At 56.0% G+C, this 18,074-nt stretch overlaps 2 protein-coding genes across 2 annotated transcripts in view; both read left to right on the top strand.

Moving 5' to 3' along the window:
* Positions 1-18,074, top strand: part of LOC310659082 (uncharacterized protein) — a 332,609-nt gene that overhangs the window by 199,849 nt on the left and 114,686 nt on the right. The gene's annotated exons all lie outside the window — the stretch shown is intronic.
* SND1 (staphylococcal nuclease and tudor domain containing 1) overlaps positions 1-18,074 on the top strand; it is a 223,322-nt gene that overhangs the window by 123,692 nt on the left and 81,556 nt on the right. Inside the window, exon 15 of the mRNA XM_083401914.1 lies at positions 4,812-4,953. Within this exon, the coding sequence (XP_083258040.1) occupies positions 4,812-4,953 (142 nt within the window). The remainder of the gene's footprint in view (positions 1-4,811; positions 4,954-18,074) is intronic.

The raw sequence follows: 18,074 nt of genomic DNA, 5'->3' as shown, positions 1-18,074 counted from the left end.
CTTTGTGCATTGCAGAGTTAACCTGCGGAACTCCTTCCCACAAGAGGCAGGGACGGCGACCAGCTTGGATGGCTCAAAAAGAGAATCAGACAATTTCATGGAGGAGGAGAGGGCCATCGACGGCTGCCAGCCAGGGTTGCTAGAGAGATTATTCCTCTGAATCCCAGCGGCTGAGAATCACAGGTGGGCAGAACGGGCACCTGGCTGGCGACTGTGAGAAAACAGGATGGTGGACGAGACGGGTCCTGGGCCTGATCCAGCAGCCCTGCCTTATCTCCTTTCACCGGCGCACGGAGCTGGACTTGTTCCGCCTTTTGCTTTCTGTGCCAGGCGTGCCCTCGCTTGCAGCCGCAGATGGTGCTGCCCGGGCCAAGACTCTCCTGCCTCTGCCGCCGGTTCCCTCGGTGGCTCTGAGCCTTTGCCAGGCAGGATCCCTGGCAGCCCGGCCTGGCTCAGCCCTGGCATCCCCACCTCCTCCCAGGCCCTTGGGGAAGGTGACCGGCGGGCAGGTGACAGGAGCGACGTCCCTCTCTGGGCCCCGTGCCCTCCGCTGAAAGGATTCTCCGCGCGGAGCCTGCCAGGCCGCAGAGCTGGCGACAGAGCTGCAGAAGCTGCCTCTGGCCCCCCCCCCTCTGCCCCCCTCCTGGTCTCCTGCGCCTCCTCATTAAGGCACCTTGATTGCATTTGAGCAGCTTGGCTGTGCAGATGAGGCGGCTGCGGCTAAGCGGTTCGAAACCTGCACGGCGGGCAAGTGATCTAATTCCGGCCGGTGCCTGGAGGCATCTGATTAAATGCGCCGCGTTGTCACCTGACGCCGCCTTGCAGCTGAGCACGTTTGCGCCGCCTGCCAGGAAGAGAGAAAGAGAGAGGGGGCCTCTGAGCCCTATCAATGCCGCTGCCCCCCCAAATCAGGGGCCAAGCCCCCGAGGCTTGCAAGAGAAACCCTGGACTGCTATCCTTCTCCTTCCGCTGCCTGTCTTGGCTGATCCCTCTCCCCTCCAAGGCATGTAATCCTGCTCGGGAGTAATTTACTAAATAATTTAAGTCATGTAAGACAAATCTGCGTCCGCTTCCCTTCCCGCTTCCAGCGCCGCGTCCCATTATGGGGCTTGCGAGAGCCACAATCGCGGAGTGACGGGGTTGGGGGGGGGGAGCTCGTTCTCCGCACCCGCCTGGCTGTCCTTCCACAAAGTCCTTGCATAATTTTGCATAATTGGCAACGCTTCACATAAAAGTAGAGTTATGATTCTATTTTTCTCCATTCTATTTATGCATAATTTCCTTTCCATTCAGAGATAATTAACGCTGGGGAGGTTTTGAAATAATAGCAGCTGTCCCCGGCTTCTCTCCGTCTTGCTCTCTCCTTCTCGGCCGAGAATCTGAATCGAAGAATCATAGGGCTGGGACCCCAGGGGTCATCTAGTCCAACCCCCGGCAGTGCAGGAATCTCACCTACAGCATCCGTGACGGACAGCCACCCAACCTCTGCTTGAACACCTGCAAGGAAGGAGAGTCTGCCAGCTCCGTTCTACTGTCAAAGAGATATAAACCGTCCGAAAGTTCTTCCTGATGTTTAGTCTGAATCTCCTTCCTTGCCATTTGAATCCACAAGTTCAGGCCCTGCTCTCCAGAGCAGGAAAAAATAAATGTGCTCCATTTTCTATGTGGCAGCCCTTAAGCTATCTGGTGATGGTATCAGAGCTCTTATTACCCTCTCCTTATCCAGGCGAAACAAGCCCAGCTCCTTCAACCGTTCCTCATCAGGCCTGGTTTCCAGACCCTGCATCTTCTGGTCTGCCCTCCTCTGACCACCTCCCAGCTTGTCCATATAGCTCAGGGGTTGGCAAGGGTTATCTTGCCTGGGCTGGATTGGTCCCGCGGAGATCCCTCCGTGGGCCAAATCGCACCCCCCCACAATTTTTGGCTTCTGTGCATGTGTGCCCACGGTTTTCGGTGCCTGTGTCTGCGCAGACGCAATTTTTGGCGCCACAGAAGTGAGTCTGCGCGCTGCGCGCATGCAGGCAGCTCGATTCGGGGGTGGCTTGTGAGCCAGTCTAATGACCTCTGCGAGCCATGGGCCTTAGATTGGAGACCCCTGATATAGTCCACGGGTTGGCAAACTAAGGCCTGGGGGCCGGATCTGGCCCAATCGCCTTCTAAATCCGGCCCGCAGATGGTCTGGGAATCAGCATGTTTTTACATGAGTAGAATGTGTGTTTTTAATTTACCATAATTTTTGCACTATAGGATGCACCCGACCATAGGACGCACCTTGTTTTAGAGGGGGAGAACAACAAGAAGAAAAATCTCTCCCTCTCTGCGCAGCGCCCCTGCAGCGAAGCATCAGGAGACACGGAGCCCCTTCCATTTCTCCTCCCGCTTCGCTGAAGGGGTGCTGCGCAGCTTTCGCTCTCCCACATTGCCTTCGCCTTGAGTGAAGGCAACCCGAAGCCTCCGGAGCACAGCAGGAACTCCTGGCTTCAGGAAAAGGAGAGGCAAAAGGAAGGGCTTCAGCGAAAGGAGCAGCCTTCCCGCTGCTCCCCGAGCTTGTGGGGCTGGCGATGGGGGGAAGCCTGGCTTTCCCCCAGCCCCAAAGAGCAGGTCGGGGCTGGCGGGGGAAGCCCGGGTCCCCCCCCCCCCCAGCCCCAGGGACCACACATTCGCTCCATAAGATGCAAGGACATTTCCCCTTAGATTTTAAGAGGAAAAGGGTGCGTCTTATGGAGCAAAAAATACATTAAAATGCATCTCTGGGTTATTTGTGGGGCAAATAACCCCCCCCCCCAACAAAAAAAATATAGTCCGGCCCCTCCCTGGATCTCAAGAAATGTCCCCTTAAGAAAGATCGGCCCACCCTCCAGGCTTGCCTTCCTCCTCCTCCTCCTCCTCCTCCTCCTCCTCCTCCTCCTCCTCCTCGATGGCTCCTTTCCAGGGTGGCTCTGCTCTGCCTCCCCACTTGGAGGCCCCAATCCCTTTGAATGCCAGTTGCTTGCAGGTTTCCCTGGGGGGCATCTGGTTGGCTGCTGTCAGAACGCTGGACTAGATGGGCCATGGGCCTGATCCTGTGGGCTCCCCCTTGGTTCCTCCTCCTCCTCCCCATCGAATCCCGGCCTCCCTGCCGGCCAGCCCAGCGGCTGCCTCCTCCTCCTCCTCCTGCTCCTCTTCAGCGCCCGGCCTCAGCTGCTGGAGAGAGGCGGGCAAGCGATGGCTTTGCTGCCTCCCCATCCCCCCCCCACGTGCTTTGCTAGTCTAGTCAGGCAGCTCCGGGGTGAGCGGGAGGCAGGCGCTCGGCAAAGTTTCCTTGGCTGCAGCAAGTTTCTCCTCCTTGGCTGGCCCTGCGCAGTTCATTTTTCTCAATTAAGGCGAGAGCAAAATAAAAGGCCACCTGGCTGGCTGTGGAGCTGAGGCTCTCTGCCCCCCCCCCCATCGCTCTCTCTCTCTCACACACACACATTGGGGGGGGGATAAATCAGCGCTGGTGACTCTCCATCTTTGTGGGGAAACAGTCCTGGCTGCAGAGTTCAAGCTGCAGTTTATCCTTACGTCCCCAAGCCAGCCAGTGCGCAGAGCCAGGCTGGATGAGGCCTTTCTAAGTCCCAGCCCAGACCCAGAAGCAGCAGCCCCTGATTTTGGGGTGCTCTTGTTTTCCTACTCATGCTGTGTGTGTGTGTGTGTATTATTGAATTTTTTGTTTTACAATTTAAAATACTCATTTAAACATCCTTAAAATATCAATGACTTCCCTTCTTCTCTTTCCATGGCTCATTTCATGTATCATAAATCCCTGCATATTTTACAAAAACTATGCCATTCACTATTCCATTATTATATCCATCAAAACTTACTTGCACTGTTGAATTTATCTTAACGCTGCCAACGTTTTCAGGTGTACACAATTATTTCCCATGTATTTCAATAAATGTTTTCCAATCTTCTTTAAACGTATGTTCTTCTTGTTGTCTTATTCTTTGTGTTAAGTCTGCAAGCTGCACATACTCCATCAGTTTAAGTCACCATTCTTCTTCCATTTGGAAGCATAGAACGTCCCCTCTGCCTCTTTGCACCTCTTCTCCTTCTTGGGCATCTGGGTGGGACTGGCAAAGGCAGCCTCCCTCGGGGCCACGGCAGATCCGGCCTCACCAGGCCCTGGAGCGGGGGGCTGGTGCGCTGTGATTCAGCTGTGCTTCCTGCCTTGAAGGGTTGGACTAGAGGACCCCTGGGTTCCCCCAAGCCCTACAATTCTATGCTTCTAGTTCCTTCGTTGAGCTCTCTCTTCCCTCCCTTGAGGGCAGCTCCTTACAGCCTTGGGAACTTGTTGCTAGGAGCTGCGGAAGCAGTTAAACCCTGGCCCTCCAACTGCGAGGAGGCATGCCTATTTGTGTGGGGAGGGGGGAGAGGGTTCCGTGGATCCCCGTGCCCCCCAAGAAAGCTGAGCTTTGCTCAGGAAGAGCCGTGGCTTCCGAGCCGCGGGGGAACAGCTGCTTGGCATTCAGAAGGGACCCTGGAAGCCCTGGACAGCGACTGGCGCAGGGCAAGCTGATCTAGACAGCCCGGTTGGCTGGGCTCCCTCTCTTCTGCCTGCCGGGAGACCCCCTTGTGCCGCTGCCCCTGGTCTGCCCCAAAGGGCCCCCAGCCGGTGTTGAGCCAGGACCCAGGGATCCAGAGCCCCCGGGCGACTGGGCACACCAGAGCCTGTCACCCGCCATGCTTCTGGCAGAGCAGGGGCGCAGGGCTGGGGGTCTTGGCCCTGGGGGGGTGGGGCTGTGCCGGACTGCCGCTGAGGCCCCCCCTCTTCTTCTCTCTCCCTGCAGGACACCCAGAAGGCCAAGCAGTTTCTGCCCTTCCTTCAGCGGGCCGGCCGCTCGGAGGCCGTGGTGGAGTACGTCTTCAGCGGCTCCCGCCTCAAGCTCTACATGCCCAAGGAAACTTGCCTTATCACCTTCCTGCTCGCAGGTGAGACCCTCGCCGCTGGGGTGCGTGTGTGTGTGTGGGGGGGGGTCCGTCTCTCTCCTGCAGACCGCCTCTCGGCAAGGGGGGGTGTTGTGCAGGAATGTGTGTTTGGTGCATTTGTCAGTGTCTGGTTACGGGTGGCTCAGGCCTAGACTCAGCCGGGGGGGGGGCGGTTCGTGGGTTTGGTTCTAGGGGTTCAGCCTCCTTCGTGCACCAAGCCAGAGCAGATGATGAGGATGATGATGATGATGATGATGATTTATAGCCCGCCCATCTGGCTGGGTTTCCCCAGCCACTCTGGGCAGCTTCCAGAAAAATATTAAAATGCAAATCAGATATCTTTATTGCGGTCCATAGACCCACAAAACAGTTTCAAAACAAGATACTGTGGTATCTCTGGTTGTGAACGGGATCCGTTCCGGAGGCCCGTTTGCAACATGAAAAGAACACAACCCACAGCGGCGCATCTGCACACGTGCGGGTTGCGATTTGCGGCTTTTGTGCATGCGCGCGATGTCATTTTGCCCTTCTGCACATGCGCGAGTGGCGAAACCCGGAAATAACCCTTTCCGGTACTTCCAGGTCACTGTGGGACGTAACCTGAAATAACGTAGCATGAAGTGGATGTAACATGAGGTCTGACTGTACAGTTAAAGCAACCAAACAACAGACAAAAGAGGCCGAGGTAGTCATTTTGCTATGTCTAGAGCGTGATGGTCTTTATTCCTTGCTACCTCCAAAAGAAACTTTGCCACGGTCACTGCAATAAGTTAAAATACAATAATTCATCAAATGTTAGACGCTTCCCTAAAGAGGGCTGCCTTCAGATTTGCAGAATAAATCCTGCAAATAAATAAAGGAATTGTGCAAAACGGGAGGCTTTTTGCAGATCTGCATGCTTCATTCTCCTTGTGGAAAGCTCCTTTTGGTCTTGGGGTCTGGGGTATGTCAAGGGGGCTGCCGTTGCACTTCGGGGTCCCTTCAGACTCCACCGCTCCATGATTCTATGGGACTCCAAGCTCAGTGGGAGGGAGGGCCGCCTGTGTCTCTGCGTGCCCATTCCCTGCTGAACAGTTTGGGTTCCGTCGTGCCGATGTTTGCTGCAATGTGGGCTCCTTGAGGAAAAGCCTGCCTGCGCAGCTGCCCCCAGCCAGCCCCTCTCTCGGGGGGGGGGGGGTCCTCCTTTGCATGGAGCAGGATGCCAAGCTTTCGCTGCCTGAAGGGCCAATGGCAGCCCCTTCGCTCATGTACTGACTCTCCCAAGCAAGCCTTGATGGAAAGCAGGAGCAAACCTGTACAGCAGTACCTTGGATCTCAAACACCTTGGCTCCTGAACAAATCGGCTCCCGAAAGATCGAAACCCGGAAGTGAGTGTTCTGGTTTTCGAATGATTTTCAGAAGCCGAACGTCTGGCGCGGCTTCCGATTGGCTGAAGGAACTTCCTGCAGCAAATTGGAAGCCGTGCTTTGGTTTCTGAACGTTTTGGAAGTCGAACGGACCTCTGGAACGGATTCCATTCGACTTCCAAGGTATGGCTGTAGTTCTTTTCTCTCTGCCTCGTTGTCTGAAAGTTGCAGTTTGGTGCCGTGTGATGTTCAAAGTGGAATCGAATGCCCGAGAGCATCTGCCACCCCCTTGCCAGCTTGGCCCCCAGGTCTGTGGGTCCGGTGCCCTTGCTCCTGGCTGAGGCCCAATCCCTTCTGGGTCTTCCTGCACTCCTCAGCAAGGGCACGTCCTGTGGTGTGGAGCCCGGCCAGGGCAAAAGTGGCCCTTCTCTCACCCGCTCCCTGGCAGGGCTCCCGTCTGATAAGGGCAAAGGCTTGCGCCAGTGTCTGTGTGTCAGGCACTCTTAGGAGGGGGTGCTGGCGCCACCCCCTCTCCCAGGTCTTCACCCTGGCCAATGCCCACGGATGTGGGGGTGCAGCCAGGGAGGGTCCGAGGAGTGGCTCTGCCACCCTCCCAGCCACAGCCGTGCTGCGGACACTCCTCTCCGGCAACGGACCCGCCGGGCGGCTGAGGCTCCTCTCCAGGGATGCTTCACCTGGCAGAGGGAGCCGAGTGCTTGAGTCACGATGCCGTGTGGAGAGAAACATCTGGCGACACAGCAGCTTCCTCTCTGTTTGATTAACACCTCCTTTTTGCCCCTCTGCGCTTGCTGCCGCCGCTGCCACCTTCCCTCGGTGCCCACCTGCTCTTGAAACCAGTCTTGCTCCTTCTTCCGCGCAGGATCTGTCCCTCTTGAGACGGGACGAGGCAGGTTAGGAAGGGGAGCGAGTGGCCAAGTTGTGGCGCAGGGGAGACTCTGCAGGGACCGGTCCAGAGAGAGTGGGGCCCCCCGAGCTGAGATGCTGCCAGGTGGGCGGGCGAGGGGGGCTGGTTTGCATTAGATGGAGCCCCTGAAACTGTCCTCCTCCTCCTCCTCTCTGGCCTGGGTGCTCCGTGGGGGCTTGACTAATGTAAAAGGGGGGGGGGAGATCTTCCCTGGGGAGGCTCCTTGCTTTACCCACAGTCAGATGGAAGGGGGTGTGCTGGGAAACGCCCCCCCCCAAAGGAGCCTGGAGCTGTTTCCGCCAGCCTGCCCTCGATTCAGGGGCTCGTCGGTGCGGATGGCACTGCAGCTCAGCGCCAGACAGAATCGCAGCCTCGGTGGGTGTGAGGTAGGAAGAGGTTCCTCTCAGGGGAGGGGGAGCACCAGCAGGAGCAGCTCTCAGAGGCAGCGCTTTTGGGGCAGCTGTTCGTGACCCCCCCAACCCCATGGAATTTGCTGCCCAGAGACATTGAACACCCTTAATGTGATGGTCTGGGACTTGGGATCGGACCCGGAACCAGAGGGGTCTCAGTCTGCACCAGATCCTTTGCCTCAGGCGGCATCTGCACCAAGTCTGGGGCCTGATCCTGAAGAGCCCCACTCTGCACAGGTTCCCCTGCAACAAGCACCAGCTGGGCCGAGTCAGGGGCCTGATCCTGCCCTGGCTCCAGATGAGGGGATGACCTCGTTGCCTCCAGCTGGGCCATCACTCACAGCTGCTCCACTCCCGGTTGGGTCAGGGGAGGCTGAGGCGGCCTCTGGGTCTAGTAACCCACCGACGTCTCCCGAGCTACAGAGACTGAGGTCTGAGAGAAGGAGAGACCTGAGTACTCGCAGGAGGAGTGCTCGCCTTCGGGCGAGACAGGGAGGTGAGTCGCCGGGGAATCAGGACCGGCCATTATACCGCCCAGTCAGTCTGACATCAATACCAGGGAAGATTCTGGAGCAGATCATTAAGCAAACAGTCTGTGAGCACCTAGAAAGGAATGCTGTGATCACCAATAGTCAGCATGGATTTCTGAAAAATAAGTCATGTCAGACTAACCTGATCTCGTTTTATGACAGAATTACAAGCCTGGTAGATGAAGGGAGCGCAGTGGATGTAGTCTACCTTGATTTCAGCAAGGCATTTGACAAGGTGCCCCATGATATTCTTGTAAAGAAGCTGGTAAAATGCGGTCTTGACTATGCTACCACTCAGTGGATTTGTAACTGGCTGACTGACCGGACCCAAAGGGTGCTCATCAATGGTTCCTCTCCATCCTGGAGAAGAGTGACTAGTGGGGTGCCACAGGGTTCTGTCTTGGGCCCGGTCTTATTCAACATCTTTATCTACGACTTGGAGGATGGACTCAAGGGCATCCTGATCAAATTTGCAGATGACACCAAACTGGGAGGGGTGGCTAACACCCCAGAGGACAGGATCACACTTCAAAACGACCTTGACAGATTAGAGAACTGGGCCAAAACAAACAAGATGAACTTTAACAGGGAGAAATGTAAAGTATTGCACTTGGGCAAAAAAAATGAGAGGCACAAATACAAGATGAGTGACACCTGGCTTGAGAGCAGTACATGTGAAAAGGATCTAGGAGTCTTGGTTGACCACAAACTTGACATGAGCCAACAGTGTGACGCGGCAGCTAAAAAAGCCAATGCAATTCTGGGCTGCATCAATAGGAGTATAGCATCTAGATCAAGGGAAGTAACAGTGCCACTGTATTCTGCTCTGGTCAGACCTCACCTGGAGTACTGTGTCCAGTTCTGGGCACCACAGTTCAAGAAGGACACTGACAAACTGGAACGTGTCCAGAGGAGGGCAACCAAAATGGTCAAAGGCCTGGAAACGATGCCTTATGAGGAACGGCTAAGGGAGCTGGGCATGTTTAGCCTGGAGAAGAGGAGGTTAAGGGGGGATATGATAGCCATGTTCAAATATATAAAAGGATGTCACATAGAGGAGGGAGAAAGGTTGTTTTCTGCTGCTCCAGAGAAGCGGACACGGAGCAATGGATCCAAACTACAAGAAAGAAGATTCCACCTAAACATTAGGAAGAACTTCCTGACAGTAAGAGCTGTTTGACAGTGGAATTTGCTGCCAAGGAGTGTGGTGGAGTCTCCTTCTTTGGAGGTCTTTAAGCAGAGGCTTGACAACCATATGTCAGGAGTGCTCTGATGGTGTTTCCTGCTTGGCAGGGGGTTGGACTCGATGGCCCTTGGGGTCTCTTCCAACTCTATGATTCTATGATTCTATGATTACCCCCACAGAGATAAAAGGCTGCTGGACCCCGCCCCAAGTTGCGGGAACAACATTGCTGTTTGCCAGATCCTGCCTGAGACCCTGTACCTGTCCTTGCCTGGTTTCCTGCTTGATGTCCTGCCTTGGCCCTGTCACACTGACTCCTCCCTTGGATTCGGGACCAGACCTGGACCGCGTTACTTGGGTTACCCCCGGGGCCCAGCACACTTAAATGAGACTTAGATGGAGAAGAGTAAGGATTTCCGGGGCTCCTGGCCTGCTGGCTCACTGCGCTCTGAACACCACCAGCTGGAAAGGGGGAGCAGTGCTCTGCTGCTCTTGCTTTTGGGTCCTGCTGGGGGGCTTTTCTTGGGGGGCATCTGGCTGCCCGCGGTGAGAATGGGTGGCTGGGCTCTGTGGCCCTCCTGGGGCCTGATCCGGCTGCGGCTGGCCTCCTCCTCCCTCGGGAGGGACCCCCCCTCTTCCGCGTGCCCCGGGCGTCTCCCTGCCCCGAGTCCCGTTCTCAGGTGCCTCCCGGTTTGGGGCTGCCAGCCCACTCCTGCCTCTGTTGCCATGGCAATCTCTGTGGGAGAAAAGACGGCCCTGAACATCGATCAGGTTCCAGTTAATTGTTGGGGGATTCAGTAGAAACGGTGAGATCCTTTGGCCTGCGGCTGCTCCCCAAAACAAGGGCAGCGGAAGAGGAGGAGGAGGAGGAGGAGGAAGGGCACCGAAGTCTCTTCTCCCTCCAGCTGATTTCCCATATCTGCATCTCTCTCCTTGAGTTCCCCCCTTGTTTGCCATGCTTGGTGTGACGCTCGCCAGCAACTTGCGCTCTGATTCTCAGCTCTGATTCCTCCATTGCTGGGGGGTTGGACTAGATGACCCTGGGGCCCCTTCCAACTCTGCAATGCTATGATTCTGTGACACCCCAGGGGAGGTCCTGCCTGGCTGCGCCCGGCCTGCCAACTCAGAGGTTTGTCCAAGACATCCCTGCTTCATAGAATCTGAGAATTGTAGAGTTGGAAGGGGGGGGGGCATTAACGGTCAACCCCCCACACTGCGGGTATCTCAGCTAATGCGTCCCTGGCAGGTGGCCCTCCAACCTCTGCTTAAAAACCTCCAAGGAAGGAAAGGCCACAACCTCCAGAGGAACACCGTTCCACTGTCAAAACGGCTCTTACTGTCAGAAAGTTCTTCCTTGTATTGAGTCAGAATCTCCTTTCTTGTAACTTGAAGCCATGGGTTCGAGCCCTGCCCCCCAGAGCAGAAGAAAACAAACGTGTGACGACAAATGATGATGATGATGATGATGATATTCATTCATTCATTCATTTATACCCCGCCCATCTCAATGGGTTTTCCCAGCCACTCTGGGCAGCTTCCAACAAAAAATTAAAAATACATTAAAACATCAGTCATTTAAAACTTCCCTAAACAGGGCTGCCTTCAGATGTCTTCTAAAAGTCAGATAGTTGTTTATTTCCTTGACATCTGACAGGAGGGTGTTCCACAGGGTGGGTCCCACCACTGAGAAGACCCTCTGCCTGGTTCCCTGTGGCCTCTCACAATGAGGGAACCGCCAGAAGGCCCCCGGAGCTCGACCTCAGTGTCTGGGCTGAACGATGGAGGTGGAGACGCTTCTTCAGGGATACTGGACCGAGGCATAAAGAGCTATTTAGGGCTTTAAAGGTCAGACCAACACTCAGATTCTTGAAGACGGCTATCATATCTTTTCTCTGTTTGAGGAAAGCTTCCGGCATTTATAACTTCTCAATGCAGAGAAAAGGGGAGTAAGGAACAGCATGATCAAAGTCCGTAAAGTGGCCTAAGAAACTGGCTAGAGAAAACTTTTGTTCCCTCCTTTATAATGCTGGAACTTGTGGCTATTCAGTGAATGTTGGAGGATTCCACACAGATCGAAGAAGAAGAAGAAGAAGAAGAAGAAGAAGAAGAAGAAGAAGAAGAAGATTTGATATCCCACTTTTTGGATTTGATATCCCACTTCATTACTACAGTAAGGAGTCTCAAAGTGGCTCACAATCTCCTTTCCCTTCCTCCCCCACAACAAACAAAGAGCAAGCAATGTTAACCTGCGGAACTCCCTCCCACAGGAGGCAGTCATGGCCACCAACTTGGGTGGCTTTGGACTGGGCAAATTCATGGAGGAGGAGGAGGAGAGGGTGATGACCGGCTCTGCTCTGCCCTCCATGGCGAGAGGCAGAAATGGAAGGGAGGGGCTTCTGGTGCTCAGATGCTGCTTGTGGGGTTCCCATAGTGGGCACCTCTTGACCACCGTGAGAACAGGAGGCTGGAGCAGAGGACCCCCTTTGGGTGGTCTTCTGGGGCTGGGCTTCCTGCTCTTTCGGGTTTCACTTGCTTTCGATATTCCGATTGCACCCTTTGCTTTCCTGTACACAAGGAAGGACACAGACGTCTTGGCGACCCCCCTGGTGCCCACGTCCTTCTGGTGCTCCAGGGCTCTGCCGTCCCCCTCATTTCCTGGCCGCCCATGTCTCCAGGAACAGCACACTTCCCGTTCCAGCTGCATCCTCACCACCGAGGAGCCCGTCTGTGGGGCCTCCTGCCTCCGGGACCAGGGCAGCGCTTAGAGGAGGAGAGGGGCAGCAAGGGGGCTGGCTCTTTTCTCCTGCCAATGAGGTTGGGGAGGCCACTACGTCAGCGTAGCTGGGAGAAGAGGGCAAATGCAGGGAGCAATGTCAGGGTCTGCACTTAGGCAGGAAGAACCAGATGCGCAACTATAGGATGGGGGACGCCTGGTTTACTAGCTGGACATGTGAAAAAGATCTGGGGGTCTTGGTGGACCACAAGCTGAACATGAGTCAACCGTGTGATGCAGCAGCGAAAAAGGCCAATGCTATTCTAGGCTGCATCCACAGAAGTCTAGTGTCCGGATCAAGGGAAGTCATTTGTTGTTGTTTAGTCGTGTCCGACTCTTCGTGACCCCCTGGACCAGAGCACGCCAGGCACTCCTGTCTTCCACTGCCTCCCACAGTTTGGTCAAACTCATGCTGGTAGCTTTGAGAACACTGTCCCACCATCTCGTCCTCTGTCGTCCCCTTCTCCTTGTGCCCTCCATCTTTCCCAACATTAGGGTCTTTTCCAGGGAGTCTTCTCTTCTCATGAGGTGGCCAAAGTATTGGAGTCTCAGCTTCAGGATCTGTCCTTCCAGTGAGCACTCAGGGCTGATTTCCTTCAGAATGGAGAGGTGTGATCTTCTTGCAGTCCATGGGACTCTCAAGAGTCTCCTCCAGCACCAGAATTCAAAAGCATCCATTCTTCGGCGATCAGCCTTCTTGATGGTCCAGCTCTCACTTCCATACATCACTACTGGGAAAACCATAGCTTGAACTATATGGACCTTTGTTGGCAAGGTGATGTCTCTGCTTTTTAAGATGCTGTCTTAAAACAGGGAAGTCATAGTCCCGCTCTCTTCTGCCTTGGTCAGACCACACCTGGAGTCCTGTGTCCAGTTCTGGGCACCACAATTTAAGAAGGATGTTGACAGGCTGGAAGGTGTGCAGAGGAGGGCAGCCAAGAGGATGAAGGGTCTGGAAACCAAGCCTGATGAGGAATGGTTGAAGGAGCTGGGTATGCTTCGCCTAGGAAAGAGGAGACCGAGAGGAGATATGAGAGCCATCTTCAAGGGCTGTCACATGGAAGAGGGAACAAGCTTGTTTTCTCCTGCTCTGGAGGGTAGGACTCGAACCCATGGCTTCAAGTTACAAGAAAGGAGACTAAATACCAGGAAGAACTTTCTGGTGGTAAAAGCCGTTCCACAGTAGAACTTGCTCCTCCGGGAAGTGGTGGACTTTTAAGGAGCCGTTGGGTGGCCATCTGTCACGGATGCTTCAGTTGAGATTCCTGCATTGCAGGGGGTTGGACTAGATGACGCTCGGGCGTCCCTTCCGACTCTTACGATTCTAGGACCGCTCTTCTCTTCCTTCTCCCTGGCTTGGCTCAGCAGCTTCTGCCCAGGCAGCAGAATGCCAAGTGCAGCTCTTTCCCCAGACTCTGTGCCACGTTGAGGTTGCATCATGGCTGTGCCCTGGCCCCAAAGGCCCTTCCTGTGGGGGCACAACCATGGCCGCCCCTAAGCGCTGCCCCTTAGTGTAGTGGCATTTTTGCTTCAAAGCAGGCGCCCCCCCCCCCCGTGCCTCCGGGGCCAGGAGGTTTTGCCTCTTCCAAGGGGCATGTTTGACCGAAGCCGCCCAGAGCCGTGGGGCAGGAGGAAGCCAGAAAGCTGCGGCTGAGGGGAAAGAGAGAGAGACCTTTCGTCTTTGTTTTTTAGCTGACTGCGAGTGGAAAAACTCCCACCAGGGAGTGAAAGGCAGGATTAGCAAAAATGGAGCCACAGAGAAGGGATGCAATTTGAACTAGTGGAGCCAGCAAAGAGAAGAGCTCTCTGCTCCAATCTGAGGCAGGAAGGGGCTGATACCCCAAAGGAGGGGTGCTGGGTCCTTCTGCATGCCAAGCGGGTGTCCTGTGGCAAAGGCACAAGCAGGACCTGAACTCAAGACCCTTCCTGCTGCTTCCAGCAACTGGGATTCAGAAGCATCTTTGGAGATGCTTGTGGGGCTGGGACCTGGGACCCGGTGCATGGAGACCTCTGCGCTTCTGCCCTGATTCCTGGTGTCCGTCCGCACCCCCGCAAAAAGAGGCTTGTGAGGAGGCCGGGCGGGCGGAGACCTGTGGCGCTGCTGAGATTTCCCCGCCGGGCGTCTGTGGGCAGGCATCTCCCGTGCCCACGGGCTCTGGCAAGGCGAGCGTGTAATGCGGAGACATCATCCCAGAATCTTATTTATAATTAACCAGTCCTAAAGTCAGCTGCGCAAGACAAGAAAATGAGACGGCTCGTTCCGGAGCCTCTGATATTTTAAAATTTTAATAAGTGCTAAAACACCCACTTACGCGGGAAAATAAATAAGAGATGCCACCGCAGAAGGGCAAGCGCCTGACATGGGAGGGCTGCCGCTGCCTCCCTGCGTGCGTGTGTGCATGCGGCCGGTGTGCACGGGGGCTTTTGTGCGCGCCTGCCTTGCCTGGGAGCTCTGCTGCTTCTGCTCTCTCTGTTTGTTTGTGCTCCTTCGCTGCCCTTGGTTCGGTTCTGCACATTTCGCAGCTCCCCTGCAGGGCAAGGCAGCTGCAGTGGGGGGTGCGAGAGAGCGGGGGGGGGGGGAACGGACGCAGGCAGAGGTTTGGCTCAGCTGCTGCCCGGGCCCCATGCTCAAGGCAGGAGCTGTGGGGTTTGGAAGAGGTTCCTCGGTTCCTCTGAACCACAAAAGCCAGAGGAACACGAAGCCTCTCTGCCGAATGCGTCTCTCCCCCCCCCCCCCGCGAAGCAAAGCGATACAATTAAGGCCCCCCAGTCCCCAAGTGGAAATCCCACTGCCGGATCGCAGGGGCCTTAATGACTCAGCCTGCAAGTGTAATTGCGTTCCTGGCGTCCCAGTCCTTAATTATGCAATTAGCGGGGCTGTAGAGACTTATGAATTCGCCCGGCTCCTGTAATTGAATTGCAGTTTTATGGAAATCCGGGGAGGGGGTCCCCCTTCCTGCTCCCTCCGCGGATCGTCCTTTGGGGAGCCCAGAAGGGGGCGGGCCAGGCGGGGAGATGGGGCCGCAGCTGGGACTTTGGGTGCCCCTGCTCTCGTCCCCCCACGGTGGTGTCGGGAGCTGCCCTGGCTTGATGGAGAAAGAGCTGGGTGGGGATCGGGGCCGAGGCCCAGCGGGGGCCCTTTCCGTTTTCTGACTTACAGTAAAAACATAATAGGGGAAAAAACCCAATTTAAAATGCAGGTTAAAATGCAATTTAAAATGCAGCCTCATTTTAAAAGTAGCCCATAAATCAAAACCATACGGGGAGGGAAACATAAGGGTCAGACTGAGTCCAAACCAAAGGCCAGGCGGAACAGCTCCATCTTGCATGCCCTGCGGAAAGATGTCAAGTCCCGCAGGGCCCTAGTCTCTTGAGACAGAACGTTCCACCAGATTGGGGCCAGTACTGAAAAGGCCCTAGTTGAGACCAGTCTAACCTCCTTGAGGCTCGGGAACTCCAAAGCGTTGTCATTTGTGGACCTTAAGGTCCTCTGCTGGGAATACCAGGAGAGGCAGTCCCGTAGGTACGTGGGTCCCAGGTTTAAAGGACATAGCACACCAAGGCCTGGTGGAAGAGGAACCTTTCTGCCCAGGGCATCCTGCAAGCAGGATCCAAGCACAAGAGGAAGTCTCCAGGCTGCTCTTCGCAGCGACAGGGAGTCTGAGGCCTGGCTGCCTCACCGTGGAGAACAAGGGAGCCTGTTGCGAGGCCTCTCCGCCTCCTTGAATTTGCCCGGTCCTCTTTCAGAGCTCAGTTGGGAGAACACGGGGCTCTGAGTCTCCCTTGCTCAGGGCAAGGGGGGGACTTGAGGTGGGGCTCCCAGGCCTCTCTCCTCAGCCCCCTTTCAGCAGGACCCTGCTCCCGTTGGCCCCAATCCCTGCTGGCGATTGGGGGGGGCACTCTGGCTCTGTGTCCCCTGGCCCTGCCCTGGGGCCAGTCCTGTGGCCCCCCCTGCTTCTCAGGAGAATCCCTTCCCAGCAGGGAAGTCCCCCCCCCCATGCTCTCTCCCCCCACCCATGGCAAACGCATTTCCTGAATCTGTCCCTCCCCAAGGTTAATGGAGTTTCTGCTGGCTGTGTTGCTGTTGGGGAGGCGGGGAGCAGCCGCTGCCGCCGCTGCTGCTTCTAAATATTTCCCTTCCCTTTCTCCCCCCCCCCCCCAGCTCTGTGTCATGCAGCAGGCGGTGTGGGGGCCGAGGGGTTGCAGTTGTCGCCTTTTGCGCCGCGGAGCTAATTTTGGACGCGGAGGAATGATTAAGGGGGATGCACCGAGCCCCCGGGAGAAGGCAGCGCCGGGGTGAGCAGGCCTTGCCGGGAGTTGTATTTTAAGTTCTGTTGCTATAGGAACCGACTCTGGCGCGGGGCTGCCTTCACCTTGGCGCCTGCTTCCCAGGCGCTCCCCTCTGCACCTTGGCGGTGGCTGGGAGGGGTGGGCAGGGGCACGGCGTGGGCAGCTGGGCGGCCAGTCTGCCCTCCCTTCCTCCTGGGGGCTCTGGGCAGCCGCTGAGCCTGGCAGCAGCCCTCAGAGGAAATTTTGTCCGAGCTACGGGCGCCCAGGGCACGGCTCCGCTGGGCAAGGGGCTAGCTGGTCTCCACGCTGGCCTGGCCTTTGGAAACCTCCAGAGTGCCCCTGCTGCAGGGCCTGTCCTTCATAATAATAATTATAACAACAACAACAACAACAACAACAACAATATATTATTTATACCCCGCCCATCTGGATGGGCTTCCCCAGCCACTCTGGGTGGCTTCCAACAAAATATTAAAATACCATAATACATCAAACATTAAAAGCTTCCCTAAACAGGGCTGCCTTCAGATGTCTTCTAAAAGTCTGGTAGTTGTTGTTCTCTTTGACATCCGGCGGGAGGGCGTTCCACAGGGCGGGGGCCACCACCGAGAAGGCCCTCCGCCTGGTTCCCGGTAACTTGGCTTCTCACAGGGAGGGAACCACCAGAAGGCCCTCGGAGCTGGACCTCAGTGTCCGGGCAGAACGATGGGGGTGGAGACGCTCCTTCAGGCATACTGGACCGATGCTCTGTGGGTAGCACCCAGCTGACTCCAAGGAATCATCTAGAGGTGGAAGGGGTCCCCCGAGGCCATCCAGCCCAGCCCCCCGCAATGCAGGAGTCACAGCTAAAGAATTTCCTGGCAGATGGCCCCCCAACCTCCGTTCGAAACCCTGCAGTGAATCGTAGAATTGCAAAGCACCCTCTGGCAGATGGAATGGGAAATATGGGGGCATTTTTTGAGAATGCTCTCCTACATGGGAGAAAGACTCTTGGGGGAGTTCATTGCCTTTGACCTTTTTTGTGTTTTTGTGCCTTTTTCTTGAGTTCAGCTGGGCCTGCAGCAGGGAGCCCCCCTCCCCAGCCCTCAAATGCCCCCAGCCTAGGGAGAACGAGACCAGGTGCGCTTAGGGAAGAATCACAAACCGAACATGCCACTTTAGCAAAGATGCCCACAGCCGTCTCGACTGGGGAGATTCCCACTCAACATCAGGAAGGACTTTGTGACGGGGAGAGCTGACTGACAGCGGAACAGACTCCCATGAGAGCTTGGGGGGGGGGCTTTCCTTTGCAAGAGGGTCCGACTAGATGGCACACGGGTGCCCCTTCCAACGATTCTGCGCTTCCCTGATCCTATCCCGCCGCCTCAGGAGAAACCAGCCCCAGCACCGCCAGCGCCCTGCAATTCCTTCTCTGCCTCCCTCCACTTGAGGCTTCCTAATCAAGCTGTGCATGTTAATTAGCATGTAACGAGCAGGTAGCGTGCCAGTTAGTCTGGGCAGGTGGTGGGGGGGGGGGATGAGGAGGGAAGATGGCACTCCCCCCCCCCCCGGCTGTCTCTTCTGACTTTTTTCTTCCTCGAGGCAGTTTGACCCTCTCCCCCCTCCTTGTAATTCCTAAATTGGAGCCGGGTGCCTGTGGGCTCCCCTTGCCGGAGGTGCAGCCCCTT

This window comes from Podarcis tiliguerta (genome assembly GCF_965153285.1).
Source record: "Podarcis tiliguerta genome assembly, chromosome: 10".
Lineage (NCBI taxonomy): Eukaryota > Metazoa > Chordata > Lepidosauria > Squamata > Lacertidae > Podarcis > Podarcis tiliguerta.
The sequence above is the reverse complement of the archived record's forward strand: the minus strand, read 5'-3'. Positions and strand labels throughout refer to the sequence as shown.